Source organism: Sturnira hondurensis, unplaced genomic scaffold (genome assembly GCF_014824575.4).
Source record: "Sturnira hondurensis isolate 20B ecotype Veracruz unplaced genomic scaffold, ASM1482457v3 Scaffold0006849, whole genome shotgun sequence".
Classification (NCBI taxonomy): domain Eukaryota; kingdom Metazoa; phylum Chordata; class Mammalia; order Chiroptera; family Phyllostomidae; genus Sturnira; species Sturnira hondurensis.
In genome coordinates, this window is record NW_028079480.1 from 2,974,185 (window position 1) to 3,001,608 (window position 27,424).

The 27,424-nt window shown below is 36.7% G+C and overlaps 1 protein-coding gene across 4 annotated transcripts; it reads right to left on the reverse strand.

Moving 5' to 3' along the window:
* Positions 1–874: 874 nt before the first annotated feature.
* Positions 875–26,931, reverse strand: ZNF518A (zinc finger protein 518A). Of its 4 annotated transcripts, none has more exons than XM_037050848.1 (5): positions 26,601–26,931; positions 24,082–24,164; positions 9,627–9,778; positions 5,824–5,950; positions 875–5,672 (listed from the first exon to the last, which is right to left on the reverse strand). In XM_037050848.1, the coding sequence occupies exon 5, from the start codon at positions 5,543–5,545 to the stop codon at positions 1,094–1,096; it is 4,452 nt and encodes a 1,483-aa protein (XP_036906743.1). In that variant the 5' UTR covers positions 5,546–5,672; positions 5,824–5,950; positions 9,627–9,778; positions 24,082–24,164; positions 26,601–26,931; the 3' UTR covers positions 875–1,093. The 4 variants fall into 4 exon arrangements, with proteins under 4 accessions (XP_036906743.1, XP_036906744.1, XP_036906742.1 ...); XM_037050849.1 differs by having other exon boundaries at positions 9,627–9,775; positions 26,396–26,931; XM_037050847.1 differs by having other exon boundaries at positions 26,396–26,931.
* Between the last annotated feature and the right edge of the window lie 493 nt (positions 26,932–27,424).

Genomic DNA, 27,424 nt, shown 5'->3' on the forward strand with positions numbered 1-27,424 from the left:
ATGTGCCACTGCTGAGTTCACCATTAATGATTACTTTCAACTGCCAATAATTAGTAAATAATCTGCTTTGGGTTACATCATACCAAAAACTTGCTAACAAAAATACTTTGTCCCAATGTGGAGATTTTCACACACTAATAGTAATTAAACACACACAAAAATAGGATTCACTTTGCTAATCTTGCTTCAAATATCATTTCTGTAGAATTTTTAGTTTTCAAAAAAAGCCATTCCCTTGGAAGTGCTTCTAAGTTCCACTCTTTTTAAAGGAATGGTGACCAAGAAAAAAATGGCAATCTGGTTTATGGGGGACAATTGAAATCAAACAAGCATAGTTGTATGCAAGGGGCTCACTGGAAAATATAAACAGATTCAGAAATGTTCCAAGTTCTTTAATTGGATTTCATCGGAGACCAAGAGAGTTTAATTCTTCAAGGCTGCCCATCTACTACAATGCTTGACCTAGCCATTCAGAAAATCACCATGGAAAGGTGTTACAATCTCTGACAAGGAACACCGGCTTATGTAAAAAAAAAAAAAATTGTCAAAAACTTTTGAGCATTATGAATTTAACTGTAGTGAATGAAATACACTCTCAAAGGAACCTATACCCTTCACAAGAACTGTATTTAGCAGATGTAGACTAAGTTCTTTACTCAAGCTCTCTTAATATATCCTCACAAATGATATGAAACACATTCAGTTCCATGATGAAAGAGCTCTCTATCTTCAGAGGAACTATACTTATCAGATTCGTAAGGCTGGTGAAAGAGAAGGAATGGATGGGGCTGTCAGCCAGTAAGTCGCTGAAGAACTAAATTGGGAAAACTATCAAAATTTACTTTAGCCCTAACTTCCAAAGGACACATTTTAAAAAAATCAAATCAAGGTACATCTGTGTTGTGATGAATTCTTTCAAAATTTATGTGTGCAGTAATAGCATTTTCCAACATCACACATAAACCTTTTTCTCTTCTAAAGAATATAGCCAATGGTTAGATGTTTAATTTCTATTGAAGTAGAAAATGTCTGTATTAAGGTAAATCCAGTTTCCTTTAATTTTCCCTTTCTTTTCCTTAGTAATTACAGTACATTATTCTAACATATTCCAATCACGAGTAGCTTCCATTAAATGTCTCTGCCCATGACCAGCCCAAGCATCCTGATTGTCAAACACTCTACCACAAAACCAACAGTTAAATTTAGCCTTCAGAACATTTTCGGAGGTAGTTTTCACAATCTGATAATTGTTTTTGCTTGTCTTTTTGAGTGTTAATTTTAGCACAAATCTTTCTTTCACAGAACTAACAGGTTTAAATGTTTTGTGCCTCTTGGAAAAATCACCATAAGCTGTTTTAGAAGTGTTATAACAAACTGGCTTCAGTAAAGCATTGATAGTTCTTTTTGACAACGAAACCTTAAGTACACGTCCATTAAATTTGGAAACTGTTTTCATTACATTTACTACTTCTGGTGCATCTGCATCTGGGTGATTTAACACTACAACTGGTTGATTTCTCCTGGGACATGTCACGAGCTGTTTGGAGCTAAAGGGAAAAAGTCGCAAAGTTCTGACTGAATCTTTTGAAAGCCTAGGTGTGCAAAATCCAAATGATTCCTGGACATCTTCAGGTTTAACCTTTTCTTTACACTTTCTATGTAATGTTGCTTTTTTTCTTGGACGTTCTAGGTAACTGTCCCTACACTTTCGTTTACAGTTTCTGCTTCTAGATACACTGGCAGTTTCAGAATCTCTACTTCTTACATGAGTTTTTATTCTTGAAATATCTTTTTTGGAAGTCTTTTTTCTATTAAAACTTCTCTCAATTGTACAATTTGTTTTATACCTCAAAACCCTGGTCTCTGAACCATCGGTGGTACGTACTGGTTCCTCAGAAGATTCTGGGCATGTTGCAGTAGAACTTATCACAATTTCATTTGCTGGCATCATATCATCTACTAAGAAGGGTAAGGCATCTCTAGATGATTCTGGCTCTTTCTGCCCTCCTGCAGTCTGATTAGATGACACATTGTCTTTCTGCAATGAGGATGCAGAGTTGCTTACTGACAGATTATTAGCAGCAGTCACATTTAAAACAGGGTTAAAGATTTTCAGCAATATTTTTTGTGGTGTTCCCTCAGGTTTCTTTGGCTGTATATTTTGATAATAAGTACTATTTTGGACTAATTTAGGCTTAAGCAGCTCAGTTTTATTTGGCATCACACACTTCAAAAAAACAGTTTGTTTGCCATCAGGCAAGAGGGTAAAAAGAGGTGGTTTTGGAAAAGTCTCATTCTGCTGTTTTACTGAATTCAAGACATTCGACTTAGCACCCTGATGCTCAGATACTATATTAAAAGTGGGAACAGCTTTCACTGAAGAACTTGATGGTGTTTTAATAATGTAAGGGCCTTTTAACGGCAAAGTATTTTCTGAGCTACTTTTCATGCTCAAACAACTGCCAATGCTGGAACAAAGTGCAGGTGTCAGACAATTACTGTTCGGTTCTACCTTTAAAAAAGGTGTTCTGCAAGGCTCTTTTGTTGTAATTCCACAAGCTTGAGAACTCTCACTCTGGACCGTGTTAACACCTTCAAATTTTCCATTATTAAATGTTAAAATCATCCCAGGTTTCTTGTTTAAAAGAAGAGAAGCAGGTACTCCTTGATTATTAACCTGTGGTTTTCCTGAAACAACATGTAATCCAGGCTTGTTAGCAATGTGCAATGGCACAAAAAAGCCTTTTGGAGTCTGGACAAATATAGCTTTTTTTGGTTCTGAATTTACAAGTGGACTCGGCATATATAAAGAACCTAAATTTTGTGTAGTGGCTCGCAGTTTGTCTTTTACGAGCTGCTGTGTTATTATTGCATCTGACTGAGTCTTAAGTAATGTGCCAATACCTGAAATTCTAGGTGTCTTCTCTGAATCTTTCACATCTTGTGACACTGACAGCATTTGTGTTTCTTTTCCACCATATTTTAAATTCAGATCATTTGTAGGCACGTTAACATCCATACTACCAGACGGAACTGAGAAGATGCCTTGCACTCTGAAGTCTTTTGAAGATTCAATAATTTTGCTTTCTCCCTCATGTTTCTGAGAAGACTGGTCACAGTGATGTGACAGGCCTTTATCTGGAGTGTTACCAGACTCTTGTTTTATATCGGATTTTAATACATCTTGAAGTAACTGGTTTATTTCAGGTGGCAAAAATTCTGATGCCTGTTTGCTCTGCAGAGAGAACACAGATGTGATCCTAGGCATCAAAGGTGACTCAACACTGGAAACATCATCCCATTTAGATTTTTCAGTCATGCTCTCTAAATTTTGGTTTTCATTAATGTATAGGTTCTGGCCATCAATGTTTTGTCCTTTTTCTAAAACACACTGTTCTTCTGTATCAACTTGAGCTTTTAAAGTTTCATCTTTAGTATTTAAAAGGCTAACAGATGCTAACATGCTATCTGGGTTTGAGTTCTCCTTTCTCACTAGTGTTAAGACTGATGTACTTACTGGTTGTTGACCAACTGTCTTACTCGATGAAGATTCTCTTTGAGGGCTTTCACATGTTGCTGTTCCTGAAGACCTCCGGCGTTTATTAGAATTATTCACTTTTGAGTAATTATGAAAAGGTAATGATCCTTGTTTGGAACATTCAACAGGTGATTCAGAGTTGACATAATTAATGCAGTAGTTATGCATATCTCCACTACTGTATGCATTTGGTTTGGTAGCAGAGTTGATTTTATCTGAACTTTTAATGGCAGTACCTGATACCTCAGGGTAACTATGAGTAATATGACTTCCTAGTAAGTCAACATTATCTCTTGTTTCAACTTTCGTGGTGAAATTCACTGATGATGTAATGAATTCTGATGATGGTGGAAAAGATACACTTCTTTCATCACCCATAGTTTGAAGGGTATTACTCGTCTGAGAGAGCAAAGCTATTTCTTTTTCTGAAGTTACTTTCCCTGCAAGTATAGGAGGTGAACATGAAAATGTAGTTGATTTCATGTAAACTGTGTCACTTAAGTCAGTTGTTCCTCTTGTTAGAAATCCAGTGGTGTCCAAAGTCTGTAGCTTCAAATTAGCAGTACTGTCCTTTGCAGCATCTGCCTGTGAGCCTGATAAATATAAATTCTGTTTATTGGTAGGCAACAATTTTATTACAATATGTTGTTTTCCATCCACCATCTTGAAACCCATAAACTTAGCACTATAGTTAGCTGGAACTGTTATTCTATTGTTTTTCACCATTAACACTGTAGGTCCTTGTACAGCAGTCTTCAAGAAACCTGAAGTAGAATTTGACAGCTCTTCAGCTCTATTATGCTGTCCAGTGGACAGAATAGTTGGCTTTTCTGACTCTGACTGAGCAGGTTTGTCATTGCTTTCACAGTGTAGTCGTTCATCCTTTTCATTTAAATGTTCTTGAATAAGATGGCTCTGGCCTTCAGATTTAGCCTGTGTTTTGTTCACTTTTTCAAGTACTTCAGTGTTTTTTTCTAGAATTTGGTCACTTCCACTGTGGATTTTCTTGCGTTTCCAGAATGTCTTCCTTGATGCACCTATTTTGTATCTTTTCAGTATTAGCTTAAGTCCTACTGAAGTCTTTGCCACCTTTTTTTCATATTTGTCTTTTTCTAATTTTTCTTTTGCATATAAATGTTCTTTGTGTAATGTAAGAACATGTCTTACAAGGTGCTCTCTCCTTGTGGCACCATAGCTACAATATTGACAAGTGAAGGGAAATTTAACAGAATGAACATGAAGGTGCTTCTGAATCTCTCCTCTAGTAAAATATATATGATGGTATTTATCACTTTTATAATGGATTTCATTGTGTCTATGAATATGCTGAACAAATGTGCCAACATCCAGGGTGGAAAATTTGCACTTTTCACACTGAAAACTACCATTTACACAATGTGTGGATACAAAATGTTTTGTCAAGTCTAATAAAGTATATACATTCTCATTGTTACAAATGTCACATTTTACTAAAGTGCTTCTATGGGTTCGTCTGTGTTGTTTAAATGCCTGGAAGTCATTTGCTGAAAAACTGCACATTTCACAAGGATATGAAGGTAATTCGCCATGGTGCCGCATTTGAAAGTGTTTCTGTAAATCATTTGGGCTGTATCGAGTGCTATCTCGGCATTTTAAACAGCTGAAACTGAGTATTTTTGCGGACATTTTTATACCCTCTTCTTCAACCTTCTCAGACTTATGAAATAACACACACTCCCCTACACAGCTTGCAGCCTTTATACCAATAGATTTCCTTGCAGTCTGTGGTTTATGCTGAAATAATTTTCTGTATTTGTCAACTTCATGTTTCAATAGGACTTCATTTGGAATATTTATCTTCGGCAAATAAATTTTCACATTTTTCAGTTTATAATGAAAATCACTTTCTGAAATTTTTGGTTCAATTACTGATCTGATAGTATCAACTACATCACTTTTCATATCATAATCTTTTCTTAATGTAGCTTGTTTTTCATCAGAGATATACTGTTTCTGTTCAGATGGCATGATTCAACTAAAAAGATCCCGATTTCTTTTTTTCTGAAAACTCTTGAAATTACTGGAAATTTAAACAGGAAACAATACTGTGCTGAAACATCTTCGAAATACCAGGATTTTTCCCACATTAACTCACCTAAAACCAAACAAAGAATTGAAACTTTTATCACGAAAGTATCAATAAATTTCATATATTTGTTTATTTTGACAGAAGATAGGAATGCTGCTCAAACACATAAATAAAAGATGTAATAAAAGATCTGTTAATTATTTTAAGAACAGCTTACCAAGAAGCAAAAGTTTGAAGTAGAGATATCGCTAACATGGAAATCAGGGAATACAAGAAGTTTTACTTCCAGCTTTGCTCTGTGGCACTGGACAAGCTTCAACTTCTCTGCACCTCAGTTTCCTCATCTAAAGAAAACCAGAATTGGAAAGGCACTCTTAAACTCTAAGATTTTTATATTAAGTTGATGCTATAGTTTTTAAACAGGACTTTTGAAATCTTAAAAAGAGAGGCCTAAAACCTTACATTCCAATTACACACTTATACCCTTAACTCTCTCACTTGTTTATGAAACTGACTTTAAAGCTATGACCTTGGAAAAATTTCAACAGATTTCTCTCCGTATTTCCTACTTCTTTAGTTTATCAGGACAATTTATATATAAAATGAAAGTTTCATTCATCTAACAACAACAAAATGACATTACCTGCTCTCAAGTTACCATTATTAACATATAAAAAAAAAGAACAAAACAGAAGAAAATTAAAAGAAACAGCACATTCCCTTGAGGTACTCCTAATATCTACCTACTACCTTTCTGGTTCTCTACCATTTTGGCTGTTTGGCTTTTTGTTCCTAGAACTCAGACAGAGGGCACCAAGGGCATTCTAAAAGCCCTTGGCAGATTAGAATGTACCCATTACTATTTGCTTCCATTAATTCAAATACTTATTGATTTATGTTATTCTTGACAAGTGTCAATCTGTATCTTAGGTTCTTCATCTATACAATGAAAAATATTAGTACTTCCCCTACCTATTTTTATAAAATTGTTGTGAAGATTAAGTAAGAAAATATATGTAAAAGTATCTAGTAAAATGCTAAATAAATTGCAGCTACCATCAGTACAGTATGTAACTACTATGGATGAGGGAGTATGGTTCAAATTTCAGAGGAATAAAAAACAATAAAGAAATAATAAGTTATGACAGTTCTACCAACATGACAGTGTATTGCTGAGATTGGAACCTGAGTACTAAATGTTCAGTAGTAAAATATCAAACCATGTATTGGAAGAATTACATTTTCTTACTTTAGTGATCTTAAATATATATATGAGTAATAAATAAAATTAGATAAGCTAATGAAAATAAAGTGAAAAATCACATGAAGGTTCATCTATAATGCCCACCCAAAGGTCTCAGCTTCAGATTTCAGTTAAGCTAAATAACTAGAAACTTCACTGTCTTAGAAATCCTTTATTTGAGGAATATAATTAGAAATTACATTAGTTTTATATTAAAAGGCCCTTTTAATATTACCCAAGCTTAATAATTTGGGGATGGGTCTAAAAAACACATTTTTCATATACACACACACATATATGCTAGCCTAATAAATTCATCAGTGAGGTAGCAGTTTACAGAGTTTTTTTAAAAGATTTTATTTACTTTTAGAAAGATGGGAAGGGAGGGAGAAAGAGAGAGAGAGAGAGACATCAATGTGTGCTTGCCTTTTGTGTGCCCCCTACTGGGGACCTGGCCCGCAATCCAGGCATGTTCCCTAACTGGGAATCGAACCAGTGACCCTTTGGTTCATAGGTTGGCACTCAGTCCACTAAGCTACACCAGCCAGGGCAGTTTACAGAATTTTAAATATTAAATTTTTACTGTAAATTTTTTACTATAAAAAGCTTTTTCTTCAAAAGTAAGAAAAATAATAAATGGCTAGAAAAAAATTCAACGATCTTTGGTGGTTATTCATACCAACTGAAAACATTCCCTAAAGATAATCACATTTTCAACGGCAACAAATATCATAATTACATATAGAGTTTTCACCACACCAGAATCTGAAGATGGGAGTCAAACACATGAAACTTTTTAAGAACACATAGAACTAGAACTAGGTGTGGTTCTTAAGAACTAGAAATGGTTCTTCTCCATTTGTTGGTCATTCTGGATTGTCCATACCCAAGCTACTTCATTATTACATACAATTAAGAGGATTCTATATCATGAGTTACACTGTAAAAGGCAAATTGTTTTTACAGTGATATTTCATGTGTTCAAAAATATAAGTATAATGCTAAAAAACTCAAATCTTAATAATATTTCTAAATATCATGAATTCCATTTCAAGATTTCTGTGCAACTTAAAAAATTTTCTTATAAGAAAACACGTATCTGCCCTGGCTGGTATAGCTCAGTGGATTGAGCGCAGGCCTGCAAACCAGATAATCGCAGTTCGATTCCCAGTCAGGGCACATATGCCTGGGTTGCAGGCCAGTTCCCAGTGGGGGACACACGAGAGGCAACCACACATTGATATTTCTCTCCCTCTCTCCTTCCCTTCCCCTCTAACGGTAAATACCAGGCATGGTATTTAAGAAAACACATATCTTAAAGTCTGACAACCAGTTTAAAAATATGATTTTAAATAACTCAATCAACTAACACTAATTAATACCTACTATGAATATGAGGCATTTTGATTGGTGTCATGGAGAGATTCAAAAACTTGGTCCTTACCTCCTATTTGAGGCTTACAATCTAAGAGATGGAGGCAGGACAAATACTTTAAAACATTTCTTATTCAGAGTTGATCAGCCAGGAACCTTACCCTTTCAGTACACAAAGAACAGAAAATAATTAAGTAGAATATATTACAGTCAACTCAGATGCCATAAAGTTTACCCATTAAAGTGCAGGCCCTTGTCCTGGCTGATTTGGCTTGGTTGGAATGTCATCCTGTAACTGAAAGGTTGCAGGTTTGGTTCTCGGTCAATGCACATAACCTAGGTTACAGGTTCAACCCATGGTCCAGGCGCACATGGGAGGCAACTGATTAATGCCTTTCTCTCGGATGTTTTTCTCTCCCTTCCTCTCTAAAGCAATGAAAAAATGTCCTTATGTGAGTATAGAAAAACAGAGAAATAAATAAAGTGCATATCCTTTCCTCACAGGCAAAACAAACCTGAAAGGAACTAACTCATTAAGAAACCCACTCAACTTTTACTTAAGTTTGATAACTGTTAATTAATGCTGAATGTCAAATTTTTCTATAGTTAATGTATGGCATATATGACACAGTATTAGGGGAATTTTGTGCATTTTAGGGAGTTCTGGGTTTGTTATTTTCCCCAAATTTTAAATTTGGAGTATCTATTTTGCCTTCAATTTTGTTCAACCTGTAGTATATATGGAAGTAATCAAAGATGATACCCTGGTAGCAAATTATGTTAGGGTTGCCACACATGGGGACAAAATACATTGCCGTATTTGGAATACTTCAGAAAAATTTCAGGAGAAATTTACTATAATTTTAAGCTTCCAACCTATTAGCTAATGATCTTTTCAATATAATCTCTCATCTCTACTCCACCAATAAGGATTACTGATTTTAAATCTTCTATTTAAACTACTGCCTCCTAAATATGTATTATTTCTTTGTAACACTTGACCAATATCTCATCAAATCTTGAAATAATATAATTTGTATACAGTGACTGGCCCTTTAATATAACCTGGAAAGTTTCACGCACAAACTGAAGCAATTTGACTTCTTTCCTTTCCCAATTGCTCACTGAAAACACAAACTAAAAAAAAAAAATTAAGATAATCCTACAAAATGGCTAGAAACTAGGAAACATTCCCTATATATATACTACAAGGCATTGGTAGGAAATGGTCCAGAGAAAGAACAGTGAAAATAAATGCTAACCAACTTTCAAGCATCATTTGTGAAGAGGAGGCCTACTAGGGGACATTCATTCAACCAATACTTGATGAGTATCTATTAGTATTATTCCCTGAGTAAGGAAATGAATAACATAATTCTGTCTCCTCCCTTCCCTAAACATACCTTGGAAGAGAAAGCAAGGGCTTGAGAGGAAGATTCCGCAGAGTCCCCTGGGGTAACAGAAGTCTCCAACTGAGGTATGGGGAGGAAAAGATGACTCCAGAGCTTTGATCTGGGTCCAGAAGCCAACCAGAGTTGGGGGTTGCTAGCACCTGCTATCAGGAGAAAAGAGAAAATTATTTCTGAATGAAGACATATCTTCCTAAATCCCTAGGTATGTTCTGCTTAAGATTTCTGTCCTTTTTCCATAGAAGTAAATAATTATTTCTAAGCTGTTGTAATAAAAAATTATTACAACTTTCCTCTACCCTCAACTAAAAAAAAAGGAAAGAAAGAAAAGAACATCCTCTAAGAATTCATCTCAACTACCAATGCCTATAAAGCAAAAAAGGTAAGTAGGTAGAAACATCACTAGATGCTGTGTCTCAAAATAGGGCAAATAACCTGAACACTTAACAAAACCTATTTTCTATTCTCCCATCTACTAGTGGAAAATAGTAACTACAATGAAAGTTACTGCAGGAACAAGCAGAAAATGTTTTAAAAATCAATTAAAAATTGGCAATCTCACTTAAAAAAAATAATACACCGCCATGAAAAAGAGAACAAAGTAAATGGGGGAGAAATGTGATTTTGGAAAAAAAAGAAAAATATACATTGAGTTTTTGTTTTGTTTTTTAAGACCTGAATTTTCAAAATTAAAGGCTCTCCAAATACCTGGCAACATTATTGGGGGGGGGATATAAAATTCAATAACTACAACTTATCCTAGTAACATGTTCTGGTTGAAAAGATAAAAACGAAATATTATTAAAAAATAAGGTAGAAAGGAACAGTTACCTAAAAAGATATTCAAATTTTCATCAGTAATGTCAACTTTAATCAGACAGAAATATAATCAAACATTTTACAGACAATTCTATATACTAGAGACAATGAAGTAACATTTATAGAGTTCTGAGAGAAAAGAATTAACCCTTCACCCATGTAAACTTTCATATGTGAAGATACAAGTTTAGATGTGCAAAGATTCAGAGAATATACTACCTATGTACTCCTTCTGAAAAAAAGTTTTAAGTAAATACTTCAGTAAAATCAAATTTCAATTTAAAAAAACTAAAAACAATGAGAAGAATTATCTGTCAATAATCTACAAAACAGAAATAAATGTAAATATTTTCTTAACACAGTTAAGAAATCAGAAAACAGTGGAGAAGGAGAATATTTGCCATGTGATTATTAAAAGAAGCCCTTAAAGAAAAATTAACAATGGAAAACAGAAAAGATGACAATGGCAACAAAATCGTAGATACTGGAAAGCAGATAAGTAAGTAGTAAAGAACTCTGCAGACCCAAGAAAACAGTCCCAGGCAGATAGTGGGTAAAGCTAAGAGCTAACCCATTTTACACTTTTTAATCTTCAAAAGGATTTGGAACTGGCAGCACCACATAACTCTAAAATGGAAAAGAAGGAGGGAGCTAAAATAAACAGAAATTTGGAGAAAGTTGTTTGAGTTCTTGGTTAGATGCTAAGAGTCCTCCCTATTCAATGCCAGGGTATCCCCACCACAGCAGAAGCCTAGAGGTTTATTCCCTGCAGAGAGTAAAACAGAATATCTGAAACAGGGGATACCAGACATAGTTGAGACAGTGGAAACCTAAAGGTAACAATCAGAGATGTTCATTACAGCCATTTACAAAAATCACAAAATTAAAAATAACTAAGTACCAACCAAAAAATAAATTATGGTATTTTCATTCAATGGAATATTACTCAAATTTTATAAGATAAAATTTCACACATTTATTAATAGAAAGATATCCCAGATGCAGTGAGTGAAAACCAGAAAATAAACAATAGATATATCAGGCTTTAATGCATCCAGCTACAACTATCGATATAAAAAAAACTATTGATATAAATACAGAAGAGATGGATAAGCAAACAGTCACACAAAACCACACTCAAAAGTTAATCATATATATATATATATAAATGTTTAGTGATAACTGGTTGTCCTTATGTCAGTATTTCTTAAAATGTTGTCGTTGGATCTCTATGGCCTCCATAATGGCATACTGATAATTTCCTTATCATAGCATAAGTAAACAGATTACATTTGGATGTAATAAGAATGACAATCTGTCACCTCTAGACCACACTATTATGAAACTTTATCAAAAATGCCATGAAACCATGAAAAATTTGAAATTCTCAAAGTGACTTCTGTGTAAACTGAGTTTTTCCTAAATCAATTTAAAGTAGTAGACATGAGCTAAAACAAAACTGATGTTTTGACTGTTTTTCTATACTAAAGGTAGAAAAGCAATCAAAATAAAATAGCTTACTCAGTCCTGTACTTCTCATATAAAAACAGAGGTGTCCAACCACACCACTGTAGAAAAGTTTATTACAAAGTTAGTGACAAACATAATATGCAGGGAATGAAGAATTATGCTATTAGATGTCACTCATGCTTTATAAATTCATGCTATAAGTGATTTTTTGTTGTGTATTTAACAATTAATTTGTGAGCCATATGTTACATAAAAGGCAAGGGAACTGGCACCACCAGAATAGCAGCTATGGAGTGTTTTATACAAATAAAAACTTACATGTATTTTACAGAGAAAATAAATAATAATAATGTCTCATTATCTTGGTATATTGTTAAAAAAATAAAAAAGTGCCCTGGCTGGTGTAGCTCAGTGGATTGGGCGCGGGTCTGCGAATCACATGATTGCGGTTCGGTTCCCAGTCAGGGCACATGCCTGGGTTGCAGGCCAGTTCCCAGTTCCCGGCAGGGGACGCACGAGAGGCAACCATACATTGATATTTCTCTCTCTCTCTTTCCTTCCCTTCCCCTCTAAGATTAATAAATAAAATCTTTAAAAAAAAGAATAAAAAAGTAAAAATTGTAACACTGATCTATTTTTTTCTATATACTGCACAAATGAATAGCAAGTATAATGTTGAAGTATTTTTAGATTAGGCATATCATTGCTTAATAAAGTTCTAGTTTTGATCAGACAAAATTTTATTTAGAATTTTCTTTTTATTTAGAATGTTTGCTGTAAGTTTTTCTATTTCATCTGTTCTGTAAAGTTCACTACACATGAGAACTGTCTGAATCTTAAAACAGCCTACACTATACTAACTTTGCAGTTCCAGGCAAGATGTCAGCAGAGGTAAACATGGTTCCACTCTGCACACACCCACATCAAAATTACAAGTAAAATATAGAAGAACTATCACTCAGAACCATCAGAAATTGAGCTGAATGGAAGTCTGAAACTAAGAAATTAAAGAAATCACATCTATCCACACTGATAAGCAAGGCAGAGACGCGGAACTGGCTGGTCCCACATCCATGTGTGGTGAATAAAAATCTAGAAGGGATATCTCAGGTGTGAGAAGTTCCAGCCCCATACCAGGCCCCTCCAGGCCACGGTTTCAGTGCCAGGAAGACAAATCCCCATAACTTCTGGCTGCAAAAACCGGTGGGCATTGAGTTGGTGGAAGAAACTTCTGGAGTCCCAAGCAGTTCCCCTTAAAGAATCCACACACAGACTCACTCAGATTCACTTCCTCTGAGCTCCAGCACCAGGGCAGCAGCTTGAAAAGCACCAGTGGCATACAAGGAGAAACCGAAGTGTCTGGTATCAACACAAGAGCTGGGGGACAGCTTTCTTCCAGACACAAAGGTGGACGGAGGCCACTGCACCTTTTCTGAACCCTCCCCACACAGAGCCACAGAGCCACAGAGCCAGCAAGTGAGGGCAATGCCTGAGATTCCATCAACCTAGCAAACAGTTTTCCCTGCCCTGGAGATACCCTGAGACACCATCACACCTGACTTATGGGCCCACCTAAACTGTTAAACCATGACTTTTCTGTATGAATGACTGGTCTTGGCTCATGATTCACAACTTCCCAAATCCTACCAAACAAGCAACAGCCAGCCTCAGTGAGCCATCAGTTCCCATACCTCTTGCTAAGTGGCCCAAGGCTGGGCACTAGGAACAGCCAACCTTGATTCACAGTTGGGCTTTACCTGGGAATCTCCAAACCAACACAAGTAGGAGCCATCTCAGATTGCTTTATACTTCATGAAGGGTGGCCCCAGGCAGAACACAGGTAGAGGCCAACCTTGGCCAGCAAAAACAGGAAATACCAGACCCTACATGCCCAGTGGAGAGGTATACAGCAAGTGGGAGCACTATGACCCTGTTCCTGTATAGCCAATCTTCCATGCAGGAAGGTTGGTGGTCAGGGGTCACAGCCAGTGCTTGACTTGGCTGGGGCAAATTCCCCACTGACCTGCTCAAGGCTCAACTACAAGAAAAGGACGTACTCAGCCCACATGAGGGGTACCCTCGAGTACCCAGCTTGGGTGATAGGGGAGGCTATGCCACTGAACCCTACAGGACACCTACTACATTGGACCAGACTACCAAAACAGGGAGCCATAGCAGCTCTATCTAATACACAGAAACAAAAAACAAGGAGGCTATCAAAATAAGCAGACAAAGAAACATGGCCCAAATGATGGAACAGATCAAAACTCCAGAAAAAGAACTAAACAAAATGGAGATAAATTGGATGTAGAGTTGAAAACACTGGTTATAAAGATGCTCAAGGAACTTAGTGAGGACCTCAACAACATAAAAAAGATCCAGCCAAAAATGACGGATACACTAATTGAAATAAAGAGCAATTCAGGGAAACAACAGTGGATGAAACTTCCACTCCAAAGAATCAAGTCAATGGTTTGGAACATAAGAAAGCAAAACCAATCAGTCAGAACAAGAAGAAAAAAGAACAACCCAAAGAATGAGGATAGTGCAAGTAGCCTCTGGCACAACTTAAAGCATTCCAACATTCACATCATACGGGTGCCAGAAGGAGAAGAGAAAGAGCAAGAAATTGAAAACCTATGAAAAAAATAATGAAAGAAAACTTCCCTAATTTGGTGAAGGAAATAGACTTGCAAGTCCAGGACGCATGGAGAGTCCCAAACAAGATGGATGCAAAGAGACCCACTCTGAGACACATCATAATTAAAATGGCAAAGGTTAGTCTACAGTCATACTATCCTGAATGCACTCGATCTTGTCTAAAATGCCAAATGTTAAAGACAAAGAGAGAATCTTAAAATCAGCAAAAGAAGTTAGTTACCTACAGGACAGTTCCCATAAAACTGTCAGCTGATCTCTCAAAAGAAACTTTGCAGGCTAGAAGGGATTGGCAAGAAATATTCAAAGTCATGAAAAGTGGGGACTTACAGTTAACAGTGCTCTACCCAGCGAAGCTATCATTTAGAATTGAGGGGCAGATAAAGAGCTTCTCAGACAAGAGAAAACTAAAGGAGTTCATCATCGCCAAACCATTATTACACAAAATGTTAAAGGGATTTATTTAAAAAAAAAAAGCTCAATACTTAAATAAACAATAAAACTGCAATGAATACATATCTATCAACAACCAAATCAAAAAACAAACTAAGCAAACAAGAAGAAGACAGAATCATGGATATGGAGAGTGTTCTGATGGCTGCCAGATGGGAGAGGGTGTGGGGGATTGGGTGAAGAGTTGAGGGGTTCAAGTACAAATAGTCAGGTACAGAAGAGCCATGGAGATGTAAAGTACAGTCTAGAAAATGGAGTAGCCAAAGAACTTATGCCATAGTGTATGGAAATGAACAATGGTGTAGGGATCGCTTGAAGGCATGGGAAGTACTGGGTGGAGGGGGACAAAGGGAGAAAAATTGGGACAACTATAATACCATAAACAATATAATTTTGAAAAACTGCATATACTACACCAACAAAACCACATGGGCCTAGTACTTTTGTGGATTTTAGGCCTTACAATTTTGCAAGTGGTTTCCAAGCTCTCTGAATTTGCTTGAGTCACTTCAGGCAATTTGTATTTTCCTTGAAGATAATCAATTTCCTTTACATTTTCTAAGACTCTCCCATGGTCACTTTTTACATTCTATCCTACAAATAAAAGCACCACATATATATATGCCATATACATATAATTCATATATATATATGACTTAAATGTCCATGAATAGGAAAATGATTAAATTACAGAACAGCCACATGAAAACATTATAAAGAGATATACGTACTGAACTGACTTACAAAGATTTATTGTGAATTTTTTGGTGTTTTAAAAAAGGAACTTACCAATTAAGGCAAGTAATACAGTTTTTAAATTAGGAGGAAAGATCCTCATCTTTCATATCATCATATCCTCATCTTTCGTATCAGGAGGAAAGGTCCTATATGTTTACACAAACAAAGACAAATCCATAGAAAGATTTCCTCCATACTATTGAAAACAGGGTAAGTTTTTTAAAGGAATGACACTATGGCATAGCAAACAAACAAACAAACAAAAAACCCCAACAATAGGGAGAGAATCATCAGCTCTTCTAGGTACCCTGGCCAAAACCAAGAGGGTAATGTAACTCCACAAGTATTTACTGAGGCCTACCTGTATATTCCTGCCCCTAAATTCTAGAAAATCCTATATCCTGAAAATAGTCCCCCCTTAAAAGCTTATACTATCTTAAATTAGCTAAAGCTAGTTCTATTACTTAAAACCAAAGGCTCTTAATGAAGATATAAGGTTGATAGGTGAATGTCTATCTCTCAAAAAGTAGATGATCCTTTAAAGAATAGCGGGATTTAAACACTTAAGAAAGGAACAAAAGCTATCTAGACCAAAAAAACAGAATAAAGAAACACTGGGAGAAAAATATTTTTCTCTTATGCCACTGGAGGATCTAGACCAAAGAGACAATGTATAACAAAGATTTAAGTGACAAAAGAGTGTTGAAAACAGATCTGAAGCTGAGGTAAGTAAAAGGTAACCAGGAATAACTTACTTCTCACGCAGAGAGAAGTTATAAAATCACTATTTTAGAAATACTAGAATGGTACTAAAAAGCAAGGAAGATACGGTAGAGAATGAGCAAAAAACTTAAGAGGACTAAGTGACAATCCAATAAAAAGTGAGGATCCAGAGAACAGGCAATGTTAGCATGGATTAGGAATTGTACAGTAGATGCCAAGAAATTTTAAAAAGACAATTCCCAAAGTAAAATGCCAAGGTTAAGACTTGAAAAAGTAAATTAAAAAGTACCCTTCCTAGAGTTTTGTTTGCTTTCTGCAACAAATTAAAAAGCAAAAATATTCCATAGTCTTTAGTTTTAGTGAAACAACACAAAAACAAATGTATTTGCTAGTCATTACATTCTATTGCTTAAATATTAAACAAAGAACTAAAAACCTCTGATTTTAGCTTATTCCTATTTGTGATTCAGCACATAGCTCTGTAACCAAACTAGTCACAATACACAGATAAGAAAACTAATATAATTACTCATTATTTTTATAACTATTACACTCCTTGAGTCATCAAATTTTCTGCAGGCAGTTGAATGAAAAATGGTCATACAAATATATAAATGGATATGAAACAAAAGCAGCATGCAGCAAGAAGACCTTACTGAAAAAATATGAGGTTCTGCCTAAAAGAAATCTAAAACACACAAAGCCCCCTAAAACTCTTACTTTCAAAGCAGAACCTATTTTAGTGCCCTCAAGAAAACGATTATGTTTTCATGACATGGAACAAAGATTTGGGGTGTTTTTTTATAGCTGTTTTAAGTTCTTTCAAAGTTAACCTTAGAGAATAATGCCTATCATACTTTAAACAAATTAAAACTGATTTTGTAGAATTTATGTATACAATGAAAGCAAGCTCCCTTCAAATCACTGTGGCCTAATGAACAACTTAAACATAGCAGAGAGAAAGGAAGTGCCAATTACGCAAATATAACCAAGTACAGATCTACAAATGTTGAAAATGCTGGTGTACATGTGAGACACATAACATTCAGGTAGGTGGACAACACTGGTATACGATTATGAAAAAGTTCAATTATGAATGAGTATGAATTATGAAAGAAAATTAAAATACAAAAACTGCTCCTGGTTCAGATGAATCCTATTTCTTATTACTCTGAAACTTTGCTCAATGTGTGTGTGTGTAAAGTGCTCAATATATAAGATGCTTTCTGCGCCCCCAACACACATACCTGTTTACCTCTGTACATACTGTACCTGTCTGCCAGGTCTGTCACCCCTTCTGTCTCTCTTACTTCAATACTGGTCAAACTTTCTTTCTAACTCTACCTCCTACAAGGTTATGAAACCTTTAAAACACACTAATCTCTCCCTTCTGGAATATTCACTTAGAGGATAGGCACTGCTCACCACTTTATTACAAACTGTTTTATAGTTATATCATTTCATTTTTTAAAGTTTTACCTCCCAAGATAATTTATAAGCTTCCAAAAGACAAGTTCTGTATCATATTTCTCATTTATCCCTCACAAAAATCAACAGGAGTGGACACACAGGGACCTAACACATTCTTAATTCATTTATTATTTTATTTTCAATTCAAGTACTGACTCCCTGTGATTTCAGATTAAATCACTTCATAGCAAATGCCACAGATCATGTAAACTTTCCTTGCTGCAATGCAGTCTGACTTAAAATACATAGACAGAGTTAGAAAAAACACATTTTTATTGTGTAGGCATTAGTAGAAAAATCAGAAATAATCTGTCCAAAGTAAAATAAAGACTACTGGATTAAGAATAAGGAGAAAGATTACCTTCATCTCTCATTCCTTTCTTCCTCTGTCATTTTGCTGTGACAGTGATTTAGGAAAAGAGGCAGAATTTACTTGAGATTTTGAACACATGCATGGGGTGGGGAGCTTCAAAAGATTTACTGCTCCTTGGTTAGGAGAACATGTAATACATTTCCTCTCAGCTTTCTGTTTAATTTTTCTCTGGCTCTATAAAAACCCTCTGTCTATGAATAGAAAACAAATTCTACTCTCCAGGCTCCCCCATCTTAGTATATGGCACCACAGCCCCATCCAGTTACCAAACCCAGAAATCAAGCAACTATTCTTGATTCCCCTTTTCCTTATTTCCCACATAAATCCATAAGCAGCAAGTCCTGTCAATTTTATCTCCAAAATACATCTTGAATTCTTCTCTCCATCTCCACTAATCATTTTAGCCCACTGTCATTTCTAACTTGGATTAAAAGAATAGTCTTACTAACTGGCACTCCATGACTTCCTTTTGCCCACCATCCGCCTCTGACTCCGTCCTCCACACAAGAGTAAAAATGATCTTAATATAAATAGATCAATTTCTCCAGCTTAAAACTCCTTAGCGGCTTCCCAAGGCACTTCAAATTAAATTTAATCTGTCAAGGCCTGCAAGGATCAGTGACATCTAATCCTGGACCTTTTTCTTCAATTTCATCTCAGACCACTCCCCACCTGTAAATATACTCCAGAAAGCTACCAAAAATAGTCTCTCAGTTCCTCAAATACTCCCTATCTCAGGCGTTTGCACCTGCTGTTCCCTGCTTGAAATATTCTTCATAAAGCTAGATCCTTCTCATCTTTTTGGTCTCAGCCTAAATGTTACCTCAGATAGGCTTTCTCCAACCTGTAAACCAGCCCTTCCTCAAACAGAAAAAAACTGTTCTCTATTTTAGTCCCTTTTATTTCTTTTTTTGGTAATACTTGTTTCTTTAGCAAAATTTTTAAAAAATTGTGAAATAATCTTTTTTTAGAGATTTTATTTATTTATTTTTGGAGAGAGCAGAAAGGAGGGAGAGAGTGAGAGAAAACATCAATGTGTGGTTGCCTCTCACGTGGTCCCCACTAGGGACCTGGCCTGCAACCCAGGCATGTGCGCTGACTGGGAATAGAACCGGCAACCCTTTAGTTTGCAGCTTGCGCTCAATCCACTGAACCACACTGCCAGGGCTATGGCAAAATTTTATTTGCCAATTTATTTTCTATCTGTCTCTACCCCGGAAATAAAAGCTGCGTAACTATAAGGACCATATCTTTCGCATTCTTTGCTATGTCCCCAGCACCTAGCCTAGTAGTGGGCTTGCAGCTAGCAGCAAATCTGTGTCAATCTTTGTTCTAAGCACTGGGAACACAGCAGTGAACAAAACAGATAAAAATCCCTCCCCTCCTGGAGCTAGTATTTTACTGGGTACTTAAATAATAAAGTAAGTAAATTATATAATATATTCAAAAGTGACCCATGCTGTGGAAAAATAGAACACAGGGAAAAATAGTCAAAACCAGAAAGCTGCAATTTTAAATATTAAGTCAGGGAGACCTCACTTGAAAAGGTTATATTTGAGCCAAGATCTTGAAGAACTGAAGGAGACATCATCCCAAGAAAAGAAATAGTAAGTGCTAACAGCCTGAGTGTAGACTGTGCCTAACATGTTCGAAGGGTAGCAAGTTCAGTATGACTGGAACAGAAAGCACTGCAGGGAAAATAATACAGGAAGTCAAAGTAACATAAGGACTGAAACAAGGTTTGCTGGACACTATAAAAACTTTGGTCTTACTATAAACAAGATGGGAATCTCCTGGAGCATATTGCGTAGATAAGTAACATGAGCTGAATTATATTTTTAAAGAGATCACTTTGGCTATGTTAAGAACAGAGTTTATGGAAGGTAAGAGTGGAAGGAAGGAGGCTAGTTTGGAAATTACTACACTGCAATTACACAGGTAAGAAGAGATGATGGTGTCTTAGTGGAGACAATGAGACATGGTCAGACACTGTATGTATTTTGAAGATAGAGACCATGGAATTTTCTGACAGACTAAAATTTGGCATATTAGGGAAAGAAACATGTCAAGGATACTTCTAAAAGTTCTGACTCAACAACTGAAATAAATAAGTTGCCATTTACTATTAAGCTAGAAAAGCCTGTGTAGGAATAGTTGGTGTGGCACGTATATCAAGAGCTGAATTCAGCCACGCAGGATTTGGGATATCTAGTTGGCAATCAAGTGGAAATGTAGAATGTGCAGCACAATATACAATACAGAGGTCTAGGTGTAAAATTTTGGGAGTCACTTATGTGTGTACGTTTTTGTGTGCATGTATTTAGTATGTAGAATAAATGACCCAAAGGATAAGTAAACAGAGAAGTCTAAGGCTTAAGCCTGTACTATAACATTTAGAGGGAAAATATGAGAAAGAGCCAACTAGCAAAACTGAAAGGAATGACCAGTGAGACTGAAGGTGAATCAGGAAATTGGTACCTGAAACAAAGTGAAGGAAGGGTTCCCAGGGTCAGGGATTGACCAACCCTGTCAAGTAAGATGAAGACTAAGAATTGACCACTGGACTTAGTCATTTTCAACTCTATATCCTTTATTTATTCTCTGTGCCTATCAAAACCTGCCTCGTTAAGTCAAAATCCATTTGAAGTTACACCTTAAGAAACCTTCCTAGACTGGGCCAGCCCTAACTAATTTCCTTCCTATTAGAACTCGGACTTAAAATCCATACTATACAAGTATGCATTTACTTATCTGTTTTAGCTGTTTATGCTGAGTTTCACATACATTTATCTGGATACCTTAATTAAACTATAAGCACTTTGAATGTCAAGAACTCTTATTCTTACATATTACTAAAATGCTAAGCACAGCATTGATTATTCTCAACACATGCTTATTATCTTTGTAACTTAAGTATACAAAAACAGGATTATATTAGAGAAGTCCACCATCCACTCAGCCTATACAGAACACCTCAACATACTATGGTGATCTAACTGACATACAGTGAGAAATTCTGAGAAGGGAAATGGTACAGATCTGGCATGACTAGGAGGGACAAGATAACAAAGGGTAATGCATAATCTGTGACTAACTAGGCAGCTGCACATACTTGTACGTGGTAGACAATAAATATAAGGTGGAACGAGGCACTACATGCACGCATGAATGATGAATGAATAAAGGGCATCTTTTATAAGGTGGAGGAAAAGGGCACATTGTTGATGGATGTGAATGATTAAGTTGAAGCTATAGGTCCTAAATTCGTTCTGCTGTAATCAAATTCAAATTATTTTATATACAGAATTTTGGCCCAAAGGACTATGAAGGACACCAGGGTAGGGGGCAAAATTAAAAGACAGATACTGGTATCTCATACCATAGGCCCTGACTGAAACTGGTGCTCTATCTCCATCCATCTCTCATTTCTATATGGCTTCACTTTTTCCTACCACAAATGAGGTTCTCCTTCATGTGAGAAAGAATGTCACTAGCACCCTCCCAAATTAACTTTAGAGAGAAGGGAGCATTTTTCTTCCTGCATTCACACATCAATTTCAAAGGATTCCAATTGTGTCTGCTTGAGTAACAGGCAATCACTATGGCAACAGGGATGACTAGGCCTGGGTTATAAAACTGTAAGACTGATGGCCCACCAACTACTTACAGCAGAAAGGGATGGTTCCCCAAAATGAACATATACTGAGGGAACAAAAATTACAGATAGATAGATAGATTTTCTACCAGACACAACCTCCAACAACCCAATTTTAACTGGTGATGGTTTTACTACATTTTAAAATTAATGGGGAGGGCTGGGAGGGGTTGGGCTGGGATGAGACTAAAAGGCAGAAAACTGTACTTGAACAATTAAAATTTTTTAAAAATAATAAAAATAAAATGATATGACTTTTTACCCTGGTCAGTATAGATCAGTTGGTTGGAACACTGTCCTGTGAACTGCAAGGTAATGAGTTTGATTCCTCATCAGGAAACAGGCCCAGGTTGCAGGTTCAGTCCCCGGTCAGGGTGCACACAAGAGGTAACACATCAATGTTTCTCTCCCTCTCTCCTTCCCTTCCCCTCTCTCTAAAGTCAATGAGTATGTCCTCAGGTGAGGACAGACAGACAGATAGACAGATAAGTAAATAATTTGTCTTTTTCTAAAAGCCACTATTTGTTTTCAGCTATTGCTATTTCCACTCCTTGATACGAGACCTATTTGAAGCCCACCTAATTTTCTTAAGCTTCAAGTCATGCACCCTTATTCTAATATTGGGACACTTGTTTCATGAAGTCATACCTATTACAACTTTAAAATTTTTAGTCAGATTTTGCTCGGTTTTTTTAAGACAGAATAATCCAAATCATTCTGGTCAGTCATCAAAGAACAGCCTCTTGTTTAGTCCATTGAATCTGACGTTTTAATTCTTCAACATATTACTTTTTGAATAGTTTAGATCAACACAATAAAGAAAATTCTGCCCTGACTGGTCCGTGGCCCAGTGGATTGAGTGCCAGTCTGAGAAACAAAGGGTCACCAATTTGACTCCCAGAGCACATGCCTGGGTTGTGGGCCAGGTCCCCAGTAGAGGGCGTGTGAGAGGCAACCACATAGTGGTATTTCTCTCCCTCTCTTTCTTTCTCCCTTCCCAGCTCTAAAAAATAAAAAAATAAAATCTTTAAAAAAGAAAAGAAAATTCTTAACACTCACAGTTACTTTCTCTATTCCAGATGAACACAGTACTGATATGAATCACACGAAATAAGAGATCAAACAAATGTCATAGAGGAAGAAATTATGCAGGTAAATGAATATAAATGGAAACCTGGTATCTCAATTAAGCTTTGTTGCTTTCTACACATGGTAGTTGTTAGACATCAACTTCTAATAAAATTAAAAATGCATGCCTTTGTGGAAATGCCTCGAAAAAAAGCCATCTACTAGTAAAGCTCATGGACCTAAGTAGTAATTTAACTTGGTATTGTCTATTTTGGCTATTTTCAGTAGTTACGTACATATTCTCAGTCCTAGGGTTATACTTCTGTGGATATTTATTTCACTTGGTGAGGAAAATTATGATGCTGTGGTATCACAGGAACAAACAGGAAGAACGAAGAGACTTGTATATAAAAACACTTGTGTTTCAGGTGTTTTTTTTTTTTTAACAAGGACACAATATTTTCCACTGAGTTTGCAAAGATTTCCCCAGAATACCATGTGTTTGTTGGCTGATTTTTTCCCCCTTCCTTTTGTCCACACTGAGATATTAGGATGATTGTCTCCAAGAAATCAGTCATAAATCTATAGTAATTCCCAAGTCCCTTTGCACAATGTAGATGCCATTAATCACACTAGACAATTTTTCTTCAGGTGCATTACTTTGCCCTTACTACAGAAAAACACCAACATTCCTCTGGCCGTTCACATAGCTTCAAAACGTCTTCCTGCCATATTTATCTCCATCGTTTATTACCCAAAAGCCCTTAATGCCATTTTAATATTTAGAAGGACAACGTAGTTAAAATCATCTTTAGATCTCTAATGAAATGTTAAACAACAAACAATAAAACCAAAAACTACTTTTCTGCTTATATTGTAATGAAAAACTATATGTATTTTAAGCCAAAAATAAAATTATAATTTATGAAAACTCACATATACATAACTATTTTATTTTGACTAAGGTTAGAACATACTAACTTAATAGACTATATAAAATAATACTTCAATCTTTACCGTACCTCTTTTTTCAAGGAACAAAAGGCACACAATTTAATGCTCGCACAAAGCCACAATCAGGAACAGTGATCAAAAGAGATGATATCTGGAAATGAAGACCAAGATTTTAAAACTTTGCTGCAAAAATTACTAGTAGAGTATTTTTATACTCTCAATTCAGTTATGCTTCATATTAAACTTATGTGTATAAATTTAGAAGAAAAAAACTCCTCTGCACTTAGGCAAATTACCTATCATTGATACCCAGTGACAAAGTCATGAGTTTACAAAGGTCAGAAAACTCAAAACTTAGAAGGGAACTTAGAACCAACTTAATTCAATTTCATTCATCACAAGATAGGGAAAATGAGTCTTGCCCAAATTCACAAAGCTAGAACTAGAATTTGGATATAATTCCAACCCAGCTATCCTACCACAATGGTATCTTTCACAATGGAGGGTATCCTACCCTCTTAATACTCATTTTCTGGTATCATCCCATGAAAAATGCTCACCACATGAAGCCAATACCCCATACATAAGTGAAATACTCATAGCCTTTACACCTTGGATCAGATTATTAATAAAAATTTCAATTTTATTATCACTTTTTTCTTCTGTGTACAGTGCTCTGTAAAAAACTTTTAGTAGAATAACCTAAAAGAAACTGGGCAAGACTCAAGTCTTTTATCATTTAAAAAAATGTATTAAGTGATCTAAAGCACACAATGTTTCAATAACAATTCCAAAAAGTAAACAATAAAGTACATTAAAGGACATGTGTAAAATATATACATTAAAGACAAACTATATATTTATACTAAAATATATTCCCTCTGGTATGTTTCAAGATACAAAAACTTTTGGGATCATAGTATACTATTACCAGAAAGGACTGGATCTGAAGTGTAATGATAAAAAATTTGAGCAGTGAAAAAGCTCATCTGTTATCAGTGTACACAGCAGGTATTCTTGTTGTTGCTGTCCTTTAATTCTTCCATAAAACCAGACATAAAGCGTTTCGAACTGGTATTTAGATTCACTCTGATGGCAACAATAGGAAAAAATGTGAATGTGCAAAACAGGTGGTTAGATACCTGTATTTTACACCGCCTTCTGCTTTTAACAATTTTCTAGGTAAGGGGCTATTATGAATTTTAACAAAAATTAGCATGGTCTACTATCTTACCCACCCTATGAAATACCAACATCCTAAAAATGTTAACAAAATGCAACGTCTTTAAGAGTTTCAGAAGAACCCACTTGTATTGATTAGCAATTAAACTCTGAAAAATGTAAACGTATTTCACTCAATTTGAGTGGTTTCTATCTATTCAACCTGAGGATATTAACTTCATAGTACACTCAAGTCAGATCTCTTGCTGCATAAAAACCAATTCAACAATTTAAAGTAGGCCTAACACACAGCTATTCGAGTTCATGAAATTCCTACCCTAATGTACAGTTTGTCGTCTTCATGTTTCATCATTGTGGCAATCATAAAAACTTCAACATTCTTAAGAATTCCTTAAACACTGGTTTTATTTTTTTAGGAATTTTTGAACTTTTGATAACCAAATACACCCAACTGTTTTCACTACAATACCTCACAAACACTAGACACCTCCAAATGTAAACCTACAAAGAAACTGAACCTTTAACTTTATCATTTTGAATCTCAAGGCTACCATATCTGTTTCGTTGGTCTACTTAAGAGTTACACATTTTACCTCATATACATTTACCCTAAATATTTTCAATTACTATGGCTATCTAGGAACAGACTACTTGACAATGAGGACACCATGTTAAGAAGAGACTCAAAATGGACCCTACAAGTGAGAAAGCCAGTTACAAAGAAATCCATCTGCCACGGGGTGTGGTTGAGGTTTGCAGGGAGGAGCGCCTTTGAACAATTCCAAGGAAGGAACGCGCGCCAGAGAACTGAGCATTTCTGCAAGAAAAGACCTCCCAAAACCATAGACTGGACCCACATTGGGGACGCCGTCGAGTTGGGGTGCTGTGGAACTGCGAACCTACAGCTCGAGGGGCGCGGTCTGAGGAGTGCCCCTGCCGCCTCCACCAGCCCTGGGACCCGCCGAGTGGGTGCTTCGAACGCCGCGCTCCCCTCTCCGTCCCAAACACCGCGCCCCATCCGCCCCTTCCTCCGGGGTTCTGCTGCCCCTCAGGCGCGCGGAGGCACACTATAGTCGCACTCCGCTCCAGCTCCCAAGCTGTGGGGTCAGGGAAGAGTTGAAAAAGCCCGGACGTAAAACAAGTATGGCTAGGGTTAGCGCTAGCAACCTGCAAGGGACCACACTGAAAAGACCGACTTACCTAGAAAAACTTTGCAGCAAGTTAGGCAAAAGCACTGAATGGCCGGGACTATTTAACTGGAGCTTCCTAGCTCAAGAGGCGGATCCCTGAGCCGGTTCGGGGGGGGAACCCTGACGCCCCACAAACTCGCCCTTTGCCCCCTAGCTGGCCCTCTATAAGTCCAGGCATCCTAACAAGTCTGGGCAGCCCCGCTCACAGGGAATACCTGTCGTGGTCCCCATTGCCTGTAAGTCCCTGACGGCGGCCATTACACTTCCATCCGGGTATTGACGAAAAGCTGATCGCCGCTCTACCGAGAGCGCTCGCTGCGGCGGATGGATCCGCAGTGCACCTGAAGCAAGCGGAAGAGGACGGAGGCCGGCAGGGCCCGTGCCTGTCCTGGTGAGCCTAGGCCATTGAGTTGGGCTGACCGCTGACCTCTCAAATTGACGCGGTTGCCTGGTACCCGCCCCTGCAGGGACTCACTCTCCCTCTTTGCTCGCCAGTAGCTGGAGAAATCCAACTTCCGGTGGAATAGTAGACAAGGTACCACTCTGTGGTCTTGCTCTTCAGAGTAGACACCAGAAGCAGAAACTGTGCTATTGGCAAGCCTTTGGTGACTGGGAATGGTCTCAATCCTAAGATTTTAATAATTTCCGGCTTTTTATATGGCGTCTCCCCACCCTTTGCTTCTGAGACGTATGTTTTTGCAGCCTTTGCAGCCCTTGTCAATGAAGGAAGATGCCACAAGCACCTGTGGAAGACATAGTGAACACCACACATGTACATGTTTAATAATTGATCTGAAAACTGCCCTTACAACAGGGGAAGCTCTCATCCCCATTGAAGAATTCACCTGCTTTCATTCCATCTGCTCTCACAATGGGGTTGGACAAAGAGGTCAATTAATATTGTGACTGGGTTTCCTCTAAAGACCAGTGTGGCTCTTGGTTTCTCCTTTGGAGCATTTATGAAATCCAACTTATTAATTGATCAAACTTTTTACATAAGTTATTTTACCTTAAAAAAAGATATGGTAGAAACTGTAAA

Coding starts and splice junctions, on each gene's coding strand:
- ZNF518A (XM_037050848.1), bottom strand. CDS start 5,545: ATGCCATCTGAACAGAAACAGTATATCTCTGATGAAAAACAAGCTACA.